This window comes from Equus caballus, chromosome 15 (genome assembly GCF_041296265.1).
Source record: "Equus caballus isolate H_3958 breed thoroughbred chromosome 15, TB-T2T, whole genome shotgun sequence".
NCBI classification, from domain to species: domain Eukaryota; kingdom Metazoa; phylum Chordata; class Mammalia; order Perissodactyla; family Equidae; genus Equus; species Equus caballus.
In genome coordinates, this window is record NC_091698.1 from 16902959 (window position 1) to 16921656 (window position 18698).

At 41.4% G+C, this 18698-nt stretch overlaps 1 protein-coding gene and 1 long non-coding RNA gene across 5 annotated transcripts in view; one reads left to right on the top strand and one right to left on the bottom strand.

Annotated features, from left to right (window-relative positions):
• LOC138917639 (uncharacterized) overlaps positions 1-18698 on the top strand; it is a 70354-nt gene that overhangs the window by 21420 nt on the left and 30236 nt on the right. The gene's annotated exons all lie outside the window — the stretch shown is intronic.
• The window catches only part of SULT1C2 (sulfotransferase family 1C member 2), a 38571-nt gene that overhangs the window by 2893 nt on the left and 16980 nt on the right, over positions 1-18698 (bottom strand). For 2 of the 4 annotated variants that reach the window (XM_001501352.7, XM_023618462.2), the window contains exons 4-7: positions 10285-10382; positions 1049-1175; positions 459-553; positions 125-305 (exon numbers count right to left, since the gene is read on the bottom strand). In XM_001501352.7, coding sequence (XP_001501402.2) covers positions 125-305; positions 459-553; positions 1049-1175; positions 10285-10382 — 501 coding nt within the window. Of the gene's footprint in view, positions 1-124; positions 306-419; positions 554-1048; positions 1176-10284; positions 10383-18698 lie in introns of all 4 variants that reach the window. The other 2 variants (XM_070235024.1, XM_070235025.1) reach the window with 1 other exon arrangement.

The window sequence follows — 18698 nt, forward strand, 5'->3', positions numbered from 1 at the left end:
CTAAATGTGTTGTCTTGAAATTAATAAAACCTAACATCTCGCTAAGAGGCAGGCAGGTTGTTACTAGAAAAACTGGGTATTTGATTTATACTTATATTTACATATTATTTGAGGCCCCACAAACCTTTTCTCATGAAGGGGGAAATGGACTGGTCCAGAATAAATTTGGGAACTGTAGAACGATTTGTCATGGGATTTTCTTTCATTTTCTCAAATGACGTCTCCTGGACAATTTCATCTAGCACTGTTTCATCCAAACTCTTTCCCATGAACTGCACCACCTTCTGAATTTCACACTTCGGGTCCTGTGGTGAAGATAACATTACATTGGACCGCAAGAAGGTATCACAAGTACACACTTAAATTCTTCAGGATGTCCCTCCCAGAAGCACCTGAAACAGCTTGGGATTTCTCTGTACCTGGGTCTGAAGTGGTTCTTCAGAAGGGCCTTTACTCACCCTCTTCATGTCCTCATAGAAGAGGAAGAGAACCTGGTATCTGTCTTTTATCTCCCACCATCCTTTCACATGGTCGAACCAGGAACCCCAACCCACTGTAACAGACACAGGAAACAGAACCGTCTATACAGGGATCATACAAAACCTTCCGATAGGAATTTTATTTACCTGAAGTGTGTTGGAGAGAGAAAAAAACAAATTGTGGATCAGATATAACCTAGGAGTGCTGATCTGTTTGATTTTGAGGGTAAGGTGGAATGAGACGGGCTTGGGATAATTTATCCTAACATGCTACCTAAAGCGGCTTCACATTTGTTATGTGTAATCACATATGCCATCTTATTGGGATAGAGATACCCTTTGGAGTGAGGGTGACTCTGCAGGTCAGGTGATTCAAACCAGGTGGGAGCTGTTTGCTAGGGCTGTGGGTATTCACTATGAGAGTAACCAGCCTGTTCCGCCCAGTCCCAGTCTGTGTATGACACGTCTAAGGAGGCACACAACATTCTAGGGAGTCGAAATGTTATGTGTGATTCCTAGGTGACCCTAGCTGGAGTGGGAATGCAAATGTGTGAAGGATTATCCTTTACCTTTTCCACTGATGAAGGTTTCAAAATACTCTTCCCAGGTACCAGGGTCAGGAAGCACTTGATTCATCCTTTGGAAATGGTAGTAGGAAACCATACAGTCTTTGGCATTTCGAGCTACATAAAGGAACTTTGGGGTCAGAAGAGGAGTGGGTGAAAAGAAGGTACAAAAAGTGAATTTTCACAGAATTCATTTAGGCTGATCCACCCTGAGGTGGTTGCACACACCCTGTTCAGGTCTGCTGTGCAGCAATTCGACTTGGCCTTGCGACCTCCCTCTCTTCTGGCTGTCCCTGCTTCTCTGCCAATTCTGCTCTCTATTCCTAACTCACTCCTATGAAGTAGCCTGACTTCTCATGTCCCCATGGTGTCAGAGTCTAATTTTTCTCTAGAAACTATGACCTGACATCAAACTAAGAAACTTCCACATGCGTGCTGGTGATCCTCCTAAGACCTTCATCTTAGTTTCCTGGAGAAGCAGGAAGCTTCACGATTTAAGAGTTTGGGCCATGGTGAAAGAAAATGGCAATTTTTCTTTCTGGCCTCATTGACTCTACTATTTTCATCTCTAATCACTTCAACTCTTCCTCTACTAAGCATCCCATTAGGTTTCATTTTGATCACAACCCTGTATCCTTCCACCCTCCCAGTCTTTCATTTTAACCAAATCTGACCTTTTATCTCATTGTGACTTCTAGGTACTTAACTCACATTCGAACAGCATCAATCTCAAAGTGGCCTTATTGACTAGCTGTCTTAGATCCACGACTAGCCATTTTAATGCTATGCTGATTTTTTACCCTAAAATGGTGCTTCTCAGTTTGGAATGATTTTGCCTGCTAGGGGATGGACATTTGGTAATGTCTGGAGATATTTTTGGTTGTCACAACTGGGGGTGGCAGTGCTACTGGCGTCTAAGAAGTAGAGGCCGGGGATACTGCTCAACATTCTACAATGCACAGGACAGTACCCAGCCCCATCCCCAAGAAAGAATTATCTGGTCCAAAATGTCAATAGCGTTCTATTAACCATGTCTTTTATTTTCTGTATTCTGATCCTTTGACTTCTTGGGGTCTTTTTGGTGCTGGATGAACTGCCCCTCCTAGGGTTAGCCAGTTCCTAGAGAGAGTAAACAGCTCACCATCAACCTCACTTTTCACATGCAAACTAACCAATCCAGAGCCCACACCTCAAACACATCCCTTCTTGGGCTCTCACACATTGAGCCACTGTCTAGCTGCTCTAATCACCCCAGGGCCAGGACCAGATGACAATCCCTATGCCCCAGAGCCCACTGAAATCATTCAACCTACCCAATCCTAAACCTGCTGAGCTGTCTCACCCATTTCTTCCTTCAGAAACCGCAATAAAAGCTCTCACCCGCGTTTTACCCTCACTCCCTCTGCCTCCTGACCAGCCCTGGTGCTTCTGCATGTGGGGATTTTAAAATCCACATGAATTCTTAAATTTTTAAACTTCCGGTTGGCTTTCACTTCATTGCTTCTTGATAATCATTTTATTAATCTCTTCTTTGCTTCCTCTCATATATCTCAGCTCCAACCACAAGACTCCCTTCCTTCCTGTCTCCTCAAAACTTCATCCCATCTCTCTCTCCAAGTTCACTAACTCTCTCTTTAGCTGTATCTCTTCTGCACTTTACCTATTCTTGAGTTTTTAAATTAAATAACTGTATATTTTTTCTGTTATAGAAATCCTGTTTATTTATTTAATAAATTTAGTAAAAAATTCTGTTTTAAAAAATAGTATCTTATTACTTTATTTTTAATTCAATCTTTCATTTCCTTATGCAACTTAGACATTTTTCTTTTGTTTACATATCTGCTAAGTTTATCATCTGACGCTCTTGAGGTCTAACTCTGCTCTCTTTCTGCAGATACTCTCTCATGGTAGCTTGTTCCTTTGTGTATTTTGTAACGTGAGATGGAAAGCTCAAGTGGGAAAACTGTCAGGCCCAAGGTGAAGCTATGGCCCTCCAGAGAGGATCTGTATTTGCTTCTGTCAGGCGTCCTGGAGACACCGGCAACGGAGACCACCTTATGCTAAGTTCTTAGCTTGCAGTTTCTTGGACAATGTGAGAAGTACTAATTTGATCCTCAAACCCTTGAGAAAGGAGGCTTGTGGCTACAGATTCTTTTTTTTTATTGGTAATAAAATGAGTATTTCTTTTTTTCTTTTTTTAAATTGAGGTAACATTGGACTATAACATTATATAAATTTCAGGTGTACATCACTATATTTTGAATTCTGTAGATTACATCATGTTCACAACCCAAAGACTAATTACCATCCATCACCATACACATGTGCCTAATCACCCCTTTTGCCCCCCTCCCTGCCCCATTCCCCTCTGGAAACCACCAACCCAATCTCTGTCTCTATGTTGTTTTTATCTTCTATTTATGAGTGAGATCATATGGTATTTGACTTTCTCCCTCTGACTTATTTCACTTAGCATAATACCCTCAAGGTCAATCCGTGTTGTCACAAATGGCTGGATTTCATCATTTCTTATGGCTGAGTAGTATTCCATTGTGTATGTATACCACATCTTCTTCATCCATTCGTCCCTTGATGGGCACTTATGTTGCTTCCAAGTCTTGGCTATTGTGTATAATGCTGCAATGAACATAGGGGTGCGTATATCTTTATGCATTTGTGTTTTCATGTTCTTTGGATAAATACTCAGCAGTGGAAGAACTGGATAGGATGGTAGTTCTATTCTTAATTTTTTGAGGAAACTCCATACTTTCTTCCATAGTGACTGCAGCAGTTTGCATTCCCACCAGCCGTGTATGAGGGTTCCCTTTCCCCCACATCCTCTCCAACACTTGTTATTTCTTGTCTTGTTAATTATAGCCATTCTGATGGGTGTGAGGTGATATCTCATTGTAGTTTTGATTTGCATTTCCCTAAGAATTAATGATGTTGAACATCTTTTTATGTGGCTGTTGGTCATCTGGATATCTTCTTTGGAAAAATATCTGTTCAGATCTTTTGCCCATTTTTAAATTGTGTGGTTAGTTTTTTGTTGTTGAGATGTATGAGTTCTTTACATATTTTGGATAGTAACCCCTTATCAGATATATGGTTTGCAAATATCTTCTTCCAATTGTTAGATTGTCTTTTTGTTTTGTTGATGGTTTCCTTTGCTGTGCAGAAGCTTTTTAGTTTGATACAGTCCCATTTGTTTATTTTTTCTATTGTTTCTCTTGTTTGGTCAGACATGGTACTTGAAAATATACTGCTAACACTGATGTGAAAGAGTCTACTGCCTATGTTTTCTTCTAGAAGTTTTATGGTTTCAGGTGTTACCTTCAAGTTTAATCCATTTTGAGTTAATTTTTGTGTATGCTGTAAGATAGTAATCTACTTTCATTCTTTCGCATGTGACTGTACAGTTTTCCCACCATTTATTGAAGAGACTTTCCTTTCTCCATTGTATGGTCTTAGCTCCCTTGTCAAAAATTAATGTTCATAGATGTGTGGGTTTATTTCTCAATTCTCAGTTCTGTTCCATTGATCTGTGTGTCTATTTTTGTGCTAGAACTGTACTGTTTTGATTACTTTGTAGTATACTTTGAAATCAGGGAGTGTGATGCCTCTAGTTTTGTTCTTCTTTCTCAGGATTTCTTTGTTATTTTTATTTATTTTATTTATTTGTTATTGAGGTCTTTTGTAGTTACATATACATTTTAGGATTCTTTGTTCTATTTCTGTGAAAAATGTCATTGGCACTTTGATAGGGGTTGCAATGAATCTGTAGATTACATTAGGAAGTATGGACATTTCACTATGTTAATTCTTCCAATCTAAGAGTATGGAATATCTTTCTATCTCATTGTGTCTTTTTCAACTTCTTTCAACAATGTTTTACAGTTTTCAGTGTACTGGTCTTTCACCTCTTGTTCATATTTGTTTCTAGGTATTTTATTCTTTTTATTGCAATTGTAAATGGGATTGTATTCTAACTTCTCTTTCTGCTACTTTGTTGTTAGTGTATAGAAACACAACTGAGTTTTGCATGTTGATTTTGTATCCTGCAACTCTACCATATTCACTTATTATTTCTAAAAATTTTGGTGGATTCTTTTTGGTTTTCTTTATGTAAAACCATGTCAGTGCAAATAGTGACAGTTTTACATCTTCCTTCCAATTTGGATCCCTTTTATTTCTTTTTCTTGCTTGATGACTCTGGCTAGTACTTCCAATACTATGTTAAATAAAAGTGGTGAAAGTGGCATCCTTATCTGGGTTCCTGTTCATAGAGGGATACCTTTCAGTTTTTCTCTGTGGAGTATGATATTAGCTGTGGGTTTGTCATATATGGCCATTTTTATGTTGAGGTACCTTCCTTCTATACCTATTTTATTCCAAGTTTTTATCATAAATGGATGCTATATCTTCTCAAATGCTTTCTCTGCATCTATTGAGATGATCATGTGATTTTTATTCTTCATTTTGTTAATGTGATTGTATCGCGTTGATTGATTTGCGGATGTTGAACCATTCCTGCATCCCTGGAATGAAACCCAGTTGATCATGGTGTATGATCTTTTTAACGTATTGTTGTATTATATTTGCTAGTATTTTATTGAGGACTTTTATATTGATGTTCTTCAGTGATATCAGCCTATAATTTTCTATTTTTGTGTTGTTCTTGTCTGGGTTTGGTATCAGGGTAATGTTGGCCTTATAGAATGAGTTAGGAAACCTCCCCTCCCCTTCAATTTTTTGAAAGAGTTTGAGAAGTATAGGTATAATTAGGACTTAATGCCTTTTTTGAATGTTTGGTGGAATTCACCAGGGAAGCCATCTGGTCCTGGACTTTTATTTTTGGGGAGATTTTTGATTACTATTTCAATCTCCTTACTGGTGATTGGTCTATTCAGATTTTCTATTCCTTCTTGATTCAGTTTTGGCAGGTTGCATGATTCTAAGAATTTATCCATTTCTTCTAGATTATCCAATTTGTTGATGTAGAGCTTTTCATAGTATTCTCTTATAATCTTTCTGAGGTGTCTGTTGTAATTTCTCCTCTTTCATTTGTAATTTCATTTACTTGAACCATCTCCCTTTTTTCTTCGTTGAGTCCAGCTAAAGTTTTGTCAATTTTGTTTATTTTTCAAAGAACTAGCAGTTCATTTCATTGATTTGTTTTCTATTGTTTTTTGGCCTCTATTTCATTTATTTCTGCTCTGATTTTTATTATTTCCTTCCTTCTTCTGATTTGGGGCTTTGCTGATTTTTCTTTTCCTAATTCCTCTAGGTGCACTGTTAGATTTTTTATTTGAGCTTTTTCTTGTTTGTTGAGGTAGGCTTATATTGCTATCAACTTCCCTCTTAGAACTGCTTTTGTTGTATCTCATAAATTTTGGCATGTCATATTTTCATTTTCATTTGTCTCCAGGTATTTTTTGATTTCACCTTTGATTTCTTCATTAGCCCAATCGTTGTTCAGTAGTGTTTTGTTTAATATACACATATTTGTGGCTTTTCCAATTTTCCTCCTGTAGCTGTTTTCTAGTTTCATACTGTTGTGGTTAGATAAGATGCTTGTTAATATTTCAATCTTCTTAAATTCATTGAGACTTTCTTTGTGGCCTAATATATGATCTATCCTGTAGAATGTTCTATGTGCATTCTAAAAGAATGTGTATTCTGCAGTTTTTGGATGGAATGTTCTGTATATATCTACTAAGTGCATCTGGTCTAACGTGTCAGTTGAGGCCAATGTTTCCTTACTGATCTTCTGTTTGGATGGTCTGTCCATTGGTGTATGTGGAGTGTTAAAGTCCTCTACTATTATTGTGTTACTTGTCTTTTTCAACTTTTGTGTCTGTTAATAACTGCTTTATATATTTAGGTGCTCCTATGTTGGGTGCATAGATATTTACAAGTGTTATGTCCTCTTGTCGGATTGTTCCCTTTATCATTATGTAGTGCCCTTCTTTGTCACTTGTTACAGTTTTTGTTTTAAAGTCTATTTTGTCTGACATCAGTATTGCTACTTCAGCTTTCTTTTCATTGTCATTTGCATGGAGTATCTTTTTCCATCCCTTCACTTTCAGTTTGTGTGTGTCTTTAGGTCTGAAGTCTGTCTCTTGTTTGCAGCATATTTATGGGTATTCTTTTAAATCCAATCAGCCAACCTATGCCTTTTGATGGGATCATTTAGTCCATTGACATTTAAGGTAGCTATTGATAAGTATGTACTTATTGCCATTTTGCTGCTTTTTTTATGGGTGTTTTAGTAGTTCTTCTCTGTTCCTTTTTTCTTCTCTTGCTCTCTTCCCTTGTGGTTTGATGGCTTTCTTTAGTATCATGTTTGAGTTCCTTTCTCTTAATTTTTTCTGTATTTATTATAGGTTTCTGGTTTGTGGTTGCCATGAGGTTCATATACAATAACCTACATATATAGCAATTGTATTAAGCTGATGGTTTCTTAACTTTGACCTCTTGAAAAAAACTTTACTCTTTTACTCCCCTCTTCCCACATTTCATGTTTTTTATATCATATTCAACCTCTTTTTTTGTGTGTGCATCTATTACCCTCTTATTATGGAAATAGATAATTGTATTACTTTCATCTTTTGACCTTCATATTACCTTCATAGGTGGTTGATCTGCTACCTTTACTGTATATTTGCCCTTAACAGTGACTTTATTGTTTTTTTTTTTTGCGCACGTGTGTGATAATTTTCTTATTCCTATTTGTGGTCTTTTCTTTTCCACTTAAATAAGTCCCATTAGCATTTCTTGTAAGGCTGGTTTATTGGTGATAAAATCCTTTAGTTTCTGCTTGTCTGGAAAACTCTTTATCTTTCCTTCCATTCTGAGCGATAACCTTCCTGGGTAGAGTATTCTTGGCTGTAGGTTTTTTCCTTTCAGCACTTTAAATATATCATACCACTCCCTTCTACCCCATAATGTTTCTGCTGATAAGTCAGCTGAAAGCCTTATGGGGTTTCCTTTTTGTGTAACTTCTTGCCTTTCTCTTGCAGCTTTTAGGATTCTCTCTCTAGCTTTAATTTTGACATTTTAATTATAATGCATCTTGGTGTAGGCCTTTGTGGGTTCATCTTGTTTGGTGCTCTCTGTGCTTCCTGTACCTGATATCTATTTCCTTCCCTAGGTTTGGAAAGTTTTCAGCTTTATTTCTTCAAATAGTTTCTCTGCCCCTTTGTCTCTCTTCTCCTTCTGGGATACCTATCATATGGGTGTTAGTGTGCTTGATGTTTTTGCAAAGGTCCCTTAGACTATTTTTGTTCTTTTAAATTATTTCTTTTATCTGTTTAGACTGGGTGATTTCCTCTAGTCTTTTGCTAGGTCACTGATCCATTCTTCTGTATCATCTACTCTGTTATTGAGTTCCTCTAGTGAATTTTTCATTTTCATTATTTATTCTTCATTTCTGATTTGTTCTTTTTTATATTTTCTAATTCTTTGTTGAAGATCTCACTGAATTAATCCATTCTTCTCCCAAGACCTGTGAGCATCCTTATAACTATTAGTATGTACTCTTTATCAGGTAGATTGTTTATCTCTGTTTCATTTAGTTCTTTTTCTGAGGATTTGTTCTGGTTCCTTATTTGGAACATATTTCTTTGTCTCCTCATTTTATCTCTTTCTCTGTGCTTATATCTATGTATTAGGTAGGTCAGCTATGTCTCCTGATCTTGGAGAAGTGGCCATGTGTAAGAATGCCTTACAAGGTCCAGTAGTGTGCTTCCTCTTATCATCAGTTCCAAATGTTCCAGGAGTGTCCCCTGTGTGGGCTACGTGTGTCCTTCTGTTGTAGCAGGGTTGCTCTTGCTGCAGTTGCCTGGGGAGGGTAGGCTGTCCCCTTGGCTGGCTGGTTGTAATACTCAGCTGTGTGCAGCTGCTATTGTCCTTTCAGTCACTTTATTAGGCATAGGGAGCCCTGGTACAGTTGGCTGAAAGGTCTAATAGCACATTCTTGCTGTAATTTTTCTGTTAAGTGAGTAGGCCCCCAGTGTAGCTGGTTGCTAGGCTTAGGGGCTTACAATTGCTGTAAGTAAGGCTTTGTCAGCTCTCTCAGGAGTGCAGGCAGGTGGAGTTGGCCCCAGGCATGTCAGCACACAATTGTTTCAGGCATTGGAAGTTTGGGCCAATCCCCTATGTGGCTCTTTGAGAAACACAAGTCTGCTGCAGCTGATAAGCCCCATTGTCTGCTGGCCCACACACCCCATCAATACAGTCCTGCTCTGTGCACCCAACTGAACCACTGAAGTGTACCCACTTGCCCTGCTGTAGAGGCCCCGCACACTCCACCAACACAGGCCCACCACTCCTGCACACCCTGCCCTCCAGAGGTGTACCCACTCACTCTGCTGCAGAGCAGAGGTCTCATATACCCAAACTCGTGGGTCCACAAGTTGATCCAGGGCTTGCTGTTGGGTGGGGCCATTCCCTAGAGCAGGGTGCTTGCCCTGGCTGAGCTGGGTTAAATCAGTGCTCTAGTTAGTGGGGCAGACCCTTGAACTAACAGGCCAGGAGAAGAACTCCAATGGTGTCTGCCAGTGTCTGTGTCAGCATGCCTGTACTAGGTCATAACAATGGCTGCTGCCAATGTCTCAGTCCCTGGAGAGGTGATCCCAGCCTGGAGAAGTCTCACCTCTCGCTGACATGCACCCAGAGCCTATAAACTGAGTTTCTTTTCACCAAAGGACCACACAATTTTCTTTCTGGTGGTTTTAGGTTGCTTTCTGAAATGAGTGAGTTTGTGCATGGGACCTTTAAGAGCAGGCTTTTTCCCCCTTATTTCTGATAGCTTTTCTGGGGGTATTGCCCCTTGTAGTTAATAGCCAGCAAAGCCAGACGGTATGACACTTGTATTGGTTGTGCTGAGTCCAAAAGCTGCTTATTGTTGCCTTTAGGTGACCCACAACCTTGGGTCACCACCTTCTGCCCTTCTTTCACAGCCAGACTTACTGAAATAGCAGTGGACACACATTTCCTCTCCAATTCTTTCCAAAAACTCAATCTGGCTTTTGCCTTCATGTCTTGTTTGAAACTATTCAGGTGAATATCCTGCTGAGTGTATAGCTTTACATTTTTCTCCCATTGCTCATAAACTCTGAACACTTCAGAAAGAGTGGAGATGTAAAATGATGATGGGTGTTCCGAGTTGGGACCTGGAGTGTTGCTCTCAAGAGACTTCCTCTCCCTCATGTCCCAGGAAGGTGTTGCTGACTCACCTTGCAGTTGTTTTCCCAGAAAGATGGAGGCAACAGCTGAGTGGGAAGGTGAGTCCTCAGGGTCCGTGGGGAGGGCATTGTGTTGGCTTTTTCCACACCTTTAAAGTAAGTCAAGAGGAAATGTCTGTGTAATGCAAATATTGCATAAGGAACTTATATTCCAGGCTCTGTCCAGCATGTTCCGTCACTCACCTATTTTCTGTTTGTCTCTTGGCTTTCTTTTGGGATTTCATAATGGGATGTTAGCTATTACCTCCACTTTTGTAGACTCCTACAGCTTGAGAGCTGCAAGGGAGCTGAGAGTTAATTTCCTCCATCACTTTAAGGATTAGGGGAGGGAAGTGAGAATAGACAAATGAGGTCTTGTTGAGGCAGAGCCAGCCAGGACCAGAGCACAGGCCTCTCTCACCTGCCATCCAGTGCCCATTCCTGTGTGCCTGCAGCAGGCTGCCCATGTGCCTGGCCTGCATACCAGTCACTTGTTTCATCTCCAAAAACATATATACTTGATGGCATGTGAGTCATGATTTCTACTCTCTCTTTTAAAACATTTACTGGGCACTTGCTCTGTGAAATCAGTGTGTTAAACCAAGCTTAGAGAAAAACAAAGACAAAGAAGACACGATCCTGGGGCTGGCCTGTGGCCGAGTGGTTAAGTTCGCCGCTCTGCTTTGGTGGCCCAGGGTTTTGCCGGTTCAGAACCTGGGCATGGACATGGCACCGTTCATCAAGCCATGCTGAGGCAGCATCCCACATGCCACAACTAGAAGGACCCACAACTGAAAATATGCAACTATGTACCGGGGGACTTTGGAGAGAAAAAGGATAAATAAAATCTTAAAAAAAAAAAAAAAAGAAGAAGACATGGTCCTTCCGTCTAAGAAGTTTCCATTCTAGAGTTGGAATCAGAGGCTCATGCAAACAACTCCAGGGAGTGAACAGAATTAGTGCTGAGAAATAGAATAGCTCCAAGAATCTCGAGTGATTGATGCTGTTAGGTGACATTGTTAGATTCCTCTATGTGAAGGATCAGGAAGGCTGGCTAAATGCAAGAGGTTGTTTCTAAAAACTGGGGAAAAAACGTGATAATAAAATAGCACTTTATTTTAAATGGGCATCAACAAGTTATGCTCTGAAGCAAGCTTCCCCCTCTCTGGTCCTCTGAGCACCAAGCTGAGTCGACTGAGGAGCTGGGCCCTCTCTAGTCAGTGCCTGGTTTTCCAAAGATGAGGGCAGGATAGCAAGGAACCTGAGGAGAAGATGCCTCTCCCTAACCCTGCCAATAATTCTGGGAGTACTGTTGCCATATGTCACTTTTAAAAACCTGGATCCCAGGGAATGGCACTCTGAGTGCAAACTGCCCTCTCCCTCCTGTGAACTGTACTTGTGGTCCATCTGACCATTGTGGGATTGGGTATTCTTCTGGGCTTGCAGAGGAGGAAGAATCTGCCAGATCCCAGTAAAGAGGATGAGGACAAAGCTCTTTACCCTGAGAGGGATTGGGTCTGAAGTTGAAGCTCTCATTACTGTTAAAAACAAGACAACAGGGCCAAAATGGAGTCAGTTACACTAAGCCCCACATCACCAAGCTGAGACTTAATACTTAAGTTACTTACAGTTTTGGCTGTCTCAAAAATGGAATCTTAAACTAGTCAATCAGGAATTACCCGGTCAGCAGCAGTGAGATCATCTGCCTGACAGATCTGCCATACCCTAAAGGAAAGTGACTTTGCAATAACCAACCCACTTTTTGTTAGTATAGCTTCCTTGTCTCCACTCCTGTCTGCCTATTAAAGTCTAAAGCTGCCTGACTCATGACTTGCTCAATAAAGCCAATAAGATCTTTAAAATTTACTCAGCTGAATTTTGTTTTTTAATAGTTATGGTGGCAGTGATGGAATTCGAGGGAAACTTCTGATGGCTTCAGGGACAACAAGAAACACAGGTATGAGTACCTGCAAACCTTTTGAGGTCTGTCTTTCTTGTTGTTTCTGAGGGTCATGACTAAGTTCCCTCTGTTCTGAGCTCTGCTCTCTTTGTGTCAGGCTCCCGATCTAACTGGCTCTCCAGTCTAGGGCAGGTCAGCTTGAGCTAGCAGATGGGTCCACCTGGAACCCAAGCCCCTCGGTTCAGTCTGCAGTTCCTTATTTGATTGGAAACCCCAGCCCTTGTTTCTGCCCCCAGATTCCACATTGGGAATTTCTGGTGGTTCAGTCTGCAGTCCCCCATTTGCTTGGAATTCCAGTCCACAATCTCCATTTGTTGGGGTTAGGTGGTTCAGTCCTTTCCCCAGTCCCCAGTTCTCCATTGGGAATTGCCTTCTCTTGGCGGGTTACTGTCGGTTTCTGTCAATGTGGACATGAGGTAAAGGCTATTGCTAATGGGAATCTAGAAGCCAAGGCCACAAAATTGGTGGGCATGAATCGAGCACTTAAAAGCTGTTAGTGTGTTCAACACCTAACTCCAAGACTCCTGCATTAGGATAAGTTGGTCACAGAACTGGTTAGATTGATACTAGGTCACCTGTCAACCTCAAGAAAATTTCCACGAATGAGGTATGCACCACATAATCCCCAACCCAGTGGCACATCCCTCTTAGATATTAATTTGGCGCTGAGAGACCAAAGGCTTAGCTAAGGAAATTGGATCCTTAAGTGCCAAAGAATTGAGACACCACCTTCCAGCAGACCTGATCATTTTTTTTTTTTTTGAGGAAGGTTAGCCCTGAGCTAACATCTGCTACCAATCCTCCTCTTTTTGCTGAGGAAGACTGACCCTGAGCTAACATCCGTGCCCATCTTCCTCTACTTGATATGTGGGACGCCTGCCACAGCATGGCTTGCCAAGTTGTGACATGTCTGTACCTGGGATCCAAACTGGCAAACCCCGGGCAATCGAAGCAGAACATGCGAACATAACCACTGCGCCTTTGGGCCGGCCCCAGACCTGCTCATTTTATGTCTAAGAACTGTGGTCTTGGGAGCTGTAGATAGTGACAAAAATGGCAAAATCTTATTAAGATAACCTAGAATTACAGTGGCCATTATGGGGAATGTTCCAATTAGACAAGATCATTTATTTAAGAATTGCACTTGAAAACAAGGCTTCCCAAATCAAAGAAACAGAATGGGATAACTATTTTAATAGGTATGCAGAAGCTTCCAAAAGACTTCAAGATTCCAAAATAGCCTCACTGAAAGATTTGTTGCAAAAGGCTAATGAAAAATTAAGGACACAAGAGGTATCTACAACAGAAGACAATAAGACTGATGCGGCTCTTACTTCTCCCCTATATTCTTCTATTAATCCTCCGTCTGAATTGCCTTTCTACTCTGAAGAGACTATTAAACACTTACCTTTTCAAATAAGACCACTAAGGCTGCAGGCAATCCTCTTCAGGTATCTTTCACTTCTTGGTCAAAGACCAAACTAAGGACCATAGTTAAAGAATTTCCTAAACCCAGGGAGGATCCCCAACGGTTTTCTGAAGAATTTAGAATCCTTATTGGAGCCTATGACCCCTGGCTGCCAGATCTTTATCAGCTTATGCACATACTGGTAGGATCTGGAAGCCCAAAAAATGGTTCAAAGTCCACCTATCCTTTTTACCAAGGTTATTGGTTATTTTAACCTTTCTTTCCCAGGAATAGCTATTGCCTTCTTGCGTGTTCCATTTTATGTCCTGATAACCTGACTTGGCTTTCTACCTGCTTGGGGCATGCAGGTTTTTGGTTCTTGCATGTGCAGGCAGCTCAACCATCAGGTTGGGGGCAGAAAAATATGCAGGACAGAAATGTGGGTTGCACCCCATTTGTGGCTAGATGAGGCGGGACAGAAACATGGGTTACACTCCACTTGTGGCTGGGTCCTATTATTTGCCACCTCTCAGGGAAACTATCTAAGTCTTTCTTTCTTCCAGCTAGCTTTGGGAGTGGCCCTGGGTCTTCAGAGGACGGTATCCTTTGCACCCTCTTTGGATGCCTCTTGCATCCAAAGGGGGTTGTTCAATACTGCCAGAAACATTTATTGTTTGTCTTGGTTGAAATATGACGAGATAGTTGAAAGGATTTTCTAAGGCTCTGTGGTCAGAAGTTGGCTGTGACAAATTGAAATGGCAAGCAATAGGATATATTGGAGTATATTGATGAGGATTTTTAGGCTGCTTAATTTAAAACAGTTTATGATGAGGATTTTTAGGCTGGTTAATTTTAAAACTGCAGATGAGAATCAGGCTCCGAGGAGTGGAATTTACTTGCCCTTTGATCAGAGACAATTGCATTTGTGAAGGAAATCTCCATGCCTCCCTCTCTGCGCCAGGAGGAAGGGGGGATGGCCTTATCTCTGGAAACTCTTAATGGGGAAGGCAAGAACTTAAGTTGTTTACTGTCTGGCAACCTCATGTAACTGACCCCCCACCCCAAAATCCTCCTTTGTCTTTAGCTGAAGATAATATTTGAGCGGTGACTTCTGCCATTTACTCAATCCGGTTTGATTCTTATCTAAAAGTTGTGGGACCGCCCAATGGCCGGACCCTACCGGCACTGGTACCATTTTAACTTTTTTTCCTTTGTCTTGTAAAGAGATGACTCACATACCCATGCCTTAAATTTAGCCCTAATCCTCAACTCGGGGCAGCAGCAGGAGCTCTGACTGCCCGTGGGTCCTGTCCCCACACACCAGCTCTGCCTGCCCATGGGTCCTGTCCCCATGCCAGCGGGGCAGCAGCAGCGGCTCTGCCTGCCCATGGGCTCTGTCCCCATGCCAGCGGGGGCAGCAGAAGCGGCAGCAACAGAAGCTCTGCCTGCCCATGGGTCCTGTCCCCATGCTATTCTATACTATTCTCTAAATAAAAGAGCACTACTGCCAGATCTTGAGAGTCTAAGAAATCTTTCTTTCGACTCCTCGGCTCACTGACCCCGCATCATATATGAGGAAGCCATTTGGTATAAACCTAATACGGCCTGACTTTCTTCCAAAAGGGCCTGACTGTGGCCATTGAGCATGCATTGTATATCTGCTTAGACATTTCGAGATAAAGGTGCAACTTACCTCCCCCTCCTAACATTGGCATCTCCTTAAAGATTAAGCATGTTTCTTTAGCCTGGGAACTGATTGCAGCGCTCATCTGTGACCTCCCAGCTCAAGGCAACAGACCTGCCAAGCTGCTGTGTTCACCAAGACAGCAGACCTATCTGCCATTTCCATCAATTGCTGTGCTGACAGAGCAGTCTCGTGTCTATTGTGAAAGGGACATTTCAATCATATGTGAAACATACTCTTTGAGGGTATATAACCACCCTGTATACCCCCATTTCTTTGGAGTGCTCTGTTCCTTTGTGGAAAGACTCTCTCGGGTTATAATTCTCAGATTTAAGCTCAGAATAAACTCACCCAAATTTTCATTTATAGATTGGTTATGGATTATTTTCGTTGACAGGCGTATTGGAAGCTGACATTCAGAATCTGATAGGAACTTTTTTTTTAAAGGATTCTCTGAGCTAAATGTACCCAGAGGGAAAGGAAAACATTCTAAAGATGAAGCTCTAAATCTAGAACATAGGAATCCTTTTGATTTCTATCTTAGTTGAAGATCTTCTCCCTGATATAAAGAAGCAAACAGAGAATAATGTAGTTGGATGGGCGGTTTGAACTCTATATCATTGAGGCTTCGGACCCAATTCTTTGAAGAATTAAGAGCAACTGCCCTTATCTTACAAATCTTTGCAAAAACCTGAGATGCAGCTCCAGAAAGAATTCAAAGTCCACCTATCCTTTTCACCAATTCCAAAACCTCACCTATTCATCTCAAAAGGCTTGTAGGTATTATAAACATTCTGGCCCTGGGAAACAAGAGTCCTTCCTTGTATTCTTTCCCTGTGCCTTTGAGATGTAAATGCTCTGTCTGGTCTTCTGAGGAACTCTCATCTGGGCCTTTGAAGTACAAACGTCAGGGATGTAATTCTCATAGTGGGGGGGTGGGGCGGGTGGGAAGAGAAAAACTATTTGGAAACTAGGTGGATAAAAACAATCTTAAGAATCTTCTTCACAAACATTAGTAAAAAGCTTTAGCCATCTGAGCAGGTACCTTAACTTATTCCATCTGCCAGAAACACAATTTAGATTCAACTTCTTTTCTAACTAGTGAGTTTGTATTATTGTACTTGATTCTTGGCTAAAATTTTAGATGGACGTGATAAAGTCTCTGTGCCTGCATGTTTACCTGTGTCTTTACAGGTATGTTGTAGATTTTTCTACTTTCAGTTGGTATTGCCAAAATTAATTTGTAAAAAGCACTCTATTTGGAATCTCTATGCACCTAGTTAGTCCCACTCACTCTTTAAGAGTCTCTCCAGACACCTCGACTGTGGCAATGTGGTGGCCTGGACATTACAAAGACTTCTGCTGTTATAAAACTCCTGCAGATTCTGATTAAAACACCACAAACTTCAATGCATAACTGGGCTCACAAGAAAATAATGGGACTTCCAAGGGTCCAAAATGAAGAGGGAGCTGCAAGATAGAGAGGTGAGAAGAAGAAAGAAGAAGAAGAGAGAAGAAAGGCTGTGAAGACAGCTGCCCTGAGCATATTTGCTCATCTGGGACTCCCAGTTCTCAGGTTCAAACGACCCCTATGTAGGAAGGAGGCTGGTAGCCTTGAGCTTTCCTCCTCCTGCATGCAGCCCTCCTGGCAGGCTTGGCCCAGCTGCACATGCAAACTTCTCTGCCAAAGAACCCCGACAGCAAAGACAGGTTCTGTGGATTTGGGGCTTTACATAAAGCATTCCATCAGTGTTTTCTTTCACAAATGCTGGTAAATTTTACATTTTCTCCTTCTCTCCCTCTCTCTGTCTCTCATCAATCTCCAGAAAAGCTACTTGGGTTGTCTCCTTCCTCTGGCACACTGCCACGATTACTCAGCCTCTGGGTTAAGAAGCACGGGGTGAGAATGTCTATGAATACACCCCAGGCTACAAAGTCTATTCCCAAACCCACCCTGCAGATGAAAGGGGCAAATTGAGTCATTTTGGGCTTTCATCATCTGCACAAGGAGCTTATGGTCTGGCAGGAAAGACAGAAAGATACTTGACAACAATAATAGCATCTTATCATTTCAGGTATCATCTTCTCCAAGAATTGGTCTTTGGTCACATTCCTCTCACCCTGCCAACAGCATCCTAGGCTAACCTCTACCCAACATACTCACGTCTTGTCATTATATAGTCTGAATTTGTCTCTTCCATGGGACCATGAATTTCTTGAGTGCAAATGGAAGTGTGGAGTCTTATGTGCAGCACGGGGCCTATAGTATAAATGTTTGTTCAACTGAAGGAGTCATTCTTCGATTTTACCTATATACAATTCACACACACACACGTGTCTTTTCAAATTCTTTCCAGTCCTGTTCTAACTAGGTCACAGATGCTATGCCTTTGTCATCAAAGAGCTCTATAGCCAGGAATTGGTGGAAGGGTGGAAGGAGGTCTGGGAGGGAGACTGACCATGCAGGGCACAAACTCACACAGTGTCCTGCAGTGTCTGCCCACTCCAGAACCCTCTAGGGTGGTTGGTATACTTGACTAACACCCATCCATCTATATCAGCAACCACCTTCCTCTGCTAATGGTACTCCTTACCTCTGCTGGCAGAGATAATCTACTCTGAAATAAAACCACCACACAGCTGAGTGTCTACATAGCATCTGTCTATTTGTGGCTGGAAAGACCATAAAGCCTATAACCGTTACCTCTTTAGACACAGGGTCATGAAGAACCATCCTGGTTTCTGTATGACATGCCATGCTGGGTGATTGGTTAGCATCCTTTCTTGAAGTTCTACAGCTACTGGCATTGACTTGAGAAAAACTTCATCCTTTTTCTTATACTGACTTAGTGATTGGACACTCTGCTCCTCACTGCTGAGAATACCTAATTAGAAATCATGCTTAGGCCTTTTTTCTCTTCTTAGTCTCCCAAATTGTCAGAGGTAAGACAATGGTGGTAGAAGTGGTATGTAGAAATAAGATAAAAAGCTGGGCTTGGATGACCCAGGGAACACATGGGGTTGTTGGGCAAGGGATTCAACCTGAAGAGTTGGACAGGAATACCTGCCACTTAAATAGTATCTACTCTATACCAGGCACTTTTGTAAGGTTTTTACAGATATTAACTTCACAACAGCTCTTTGAGGTAGGCACTAAGTCTATTGACATTTTGCAGCTGAGGAAACTGTAACACAGAGAGGGTAAGAAACTTGCTAAGGGTCATGGATGAACGGTGACATCAGGATTTAAACCCTGGTCATCCCTAACCATTATACCATCCTGCTGCTCCAGGGGTCAGAAGACCAGACGCAAATGAAAATGGAAGGCCCTGCATGATGCGGAGTACTACCACAGTTAAGCAAGCAGAAGGTAG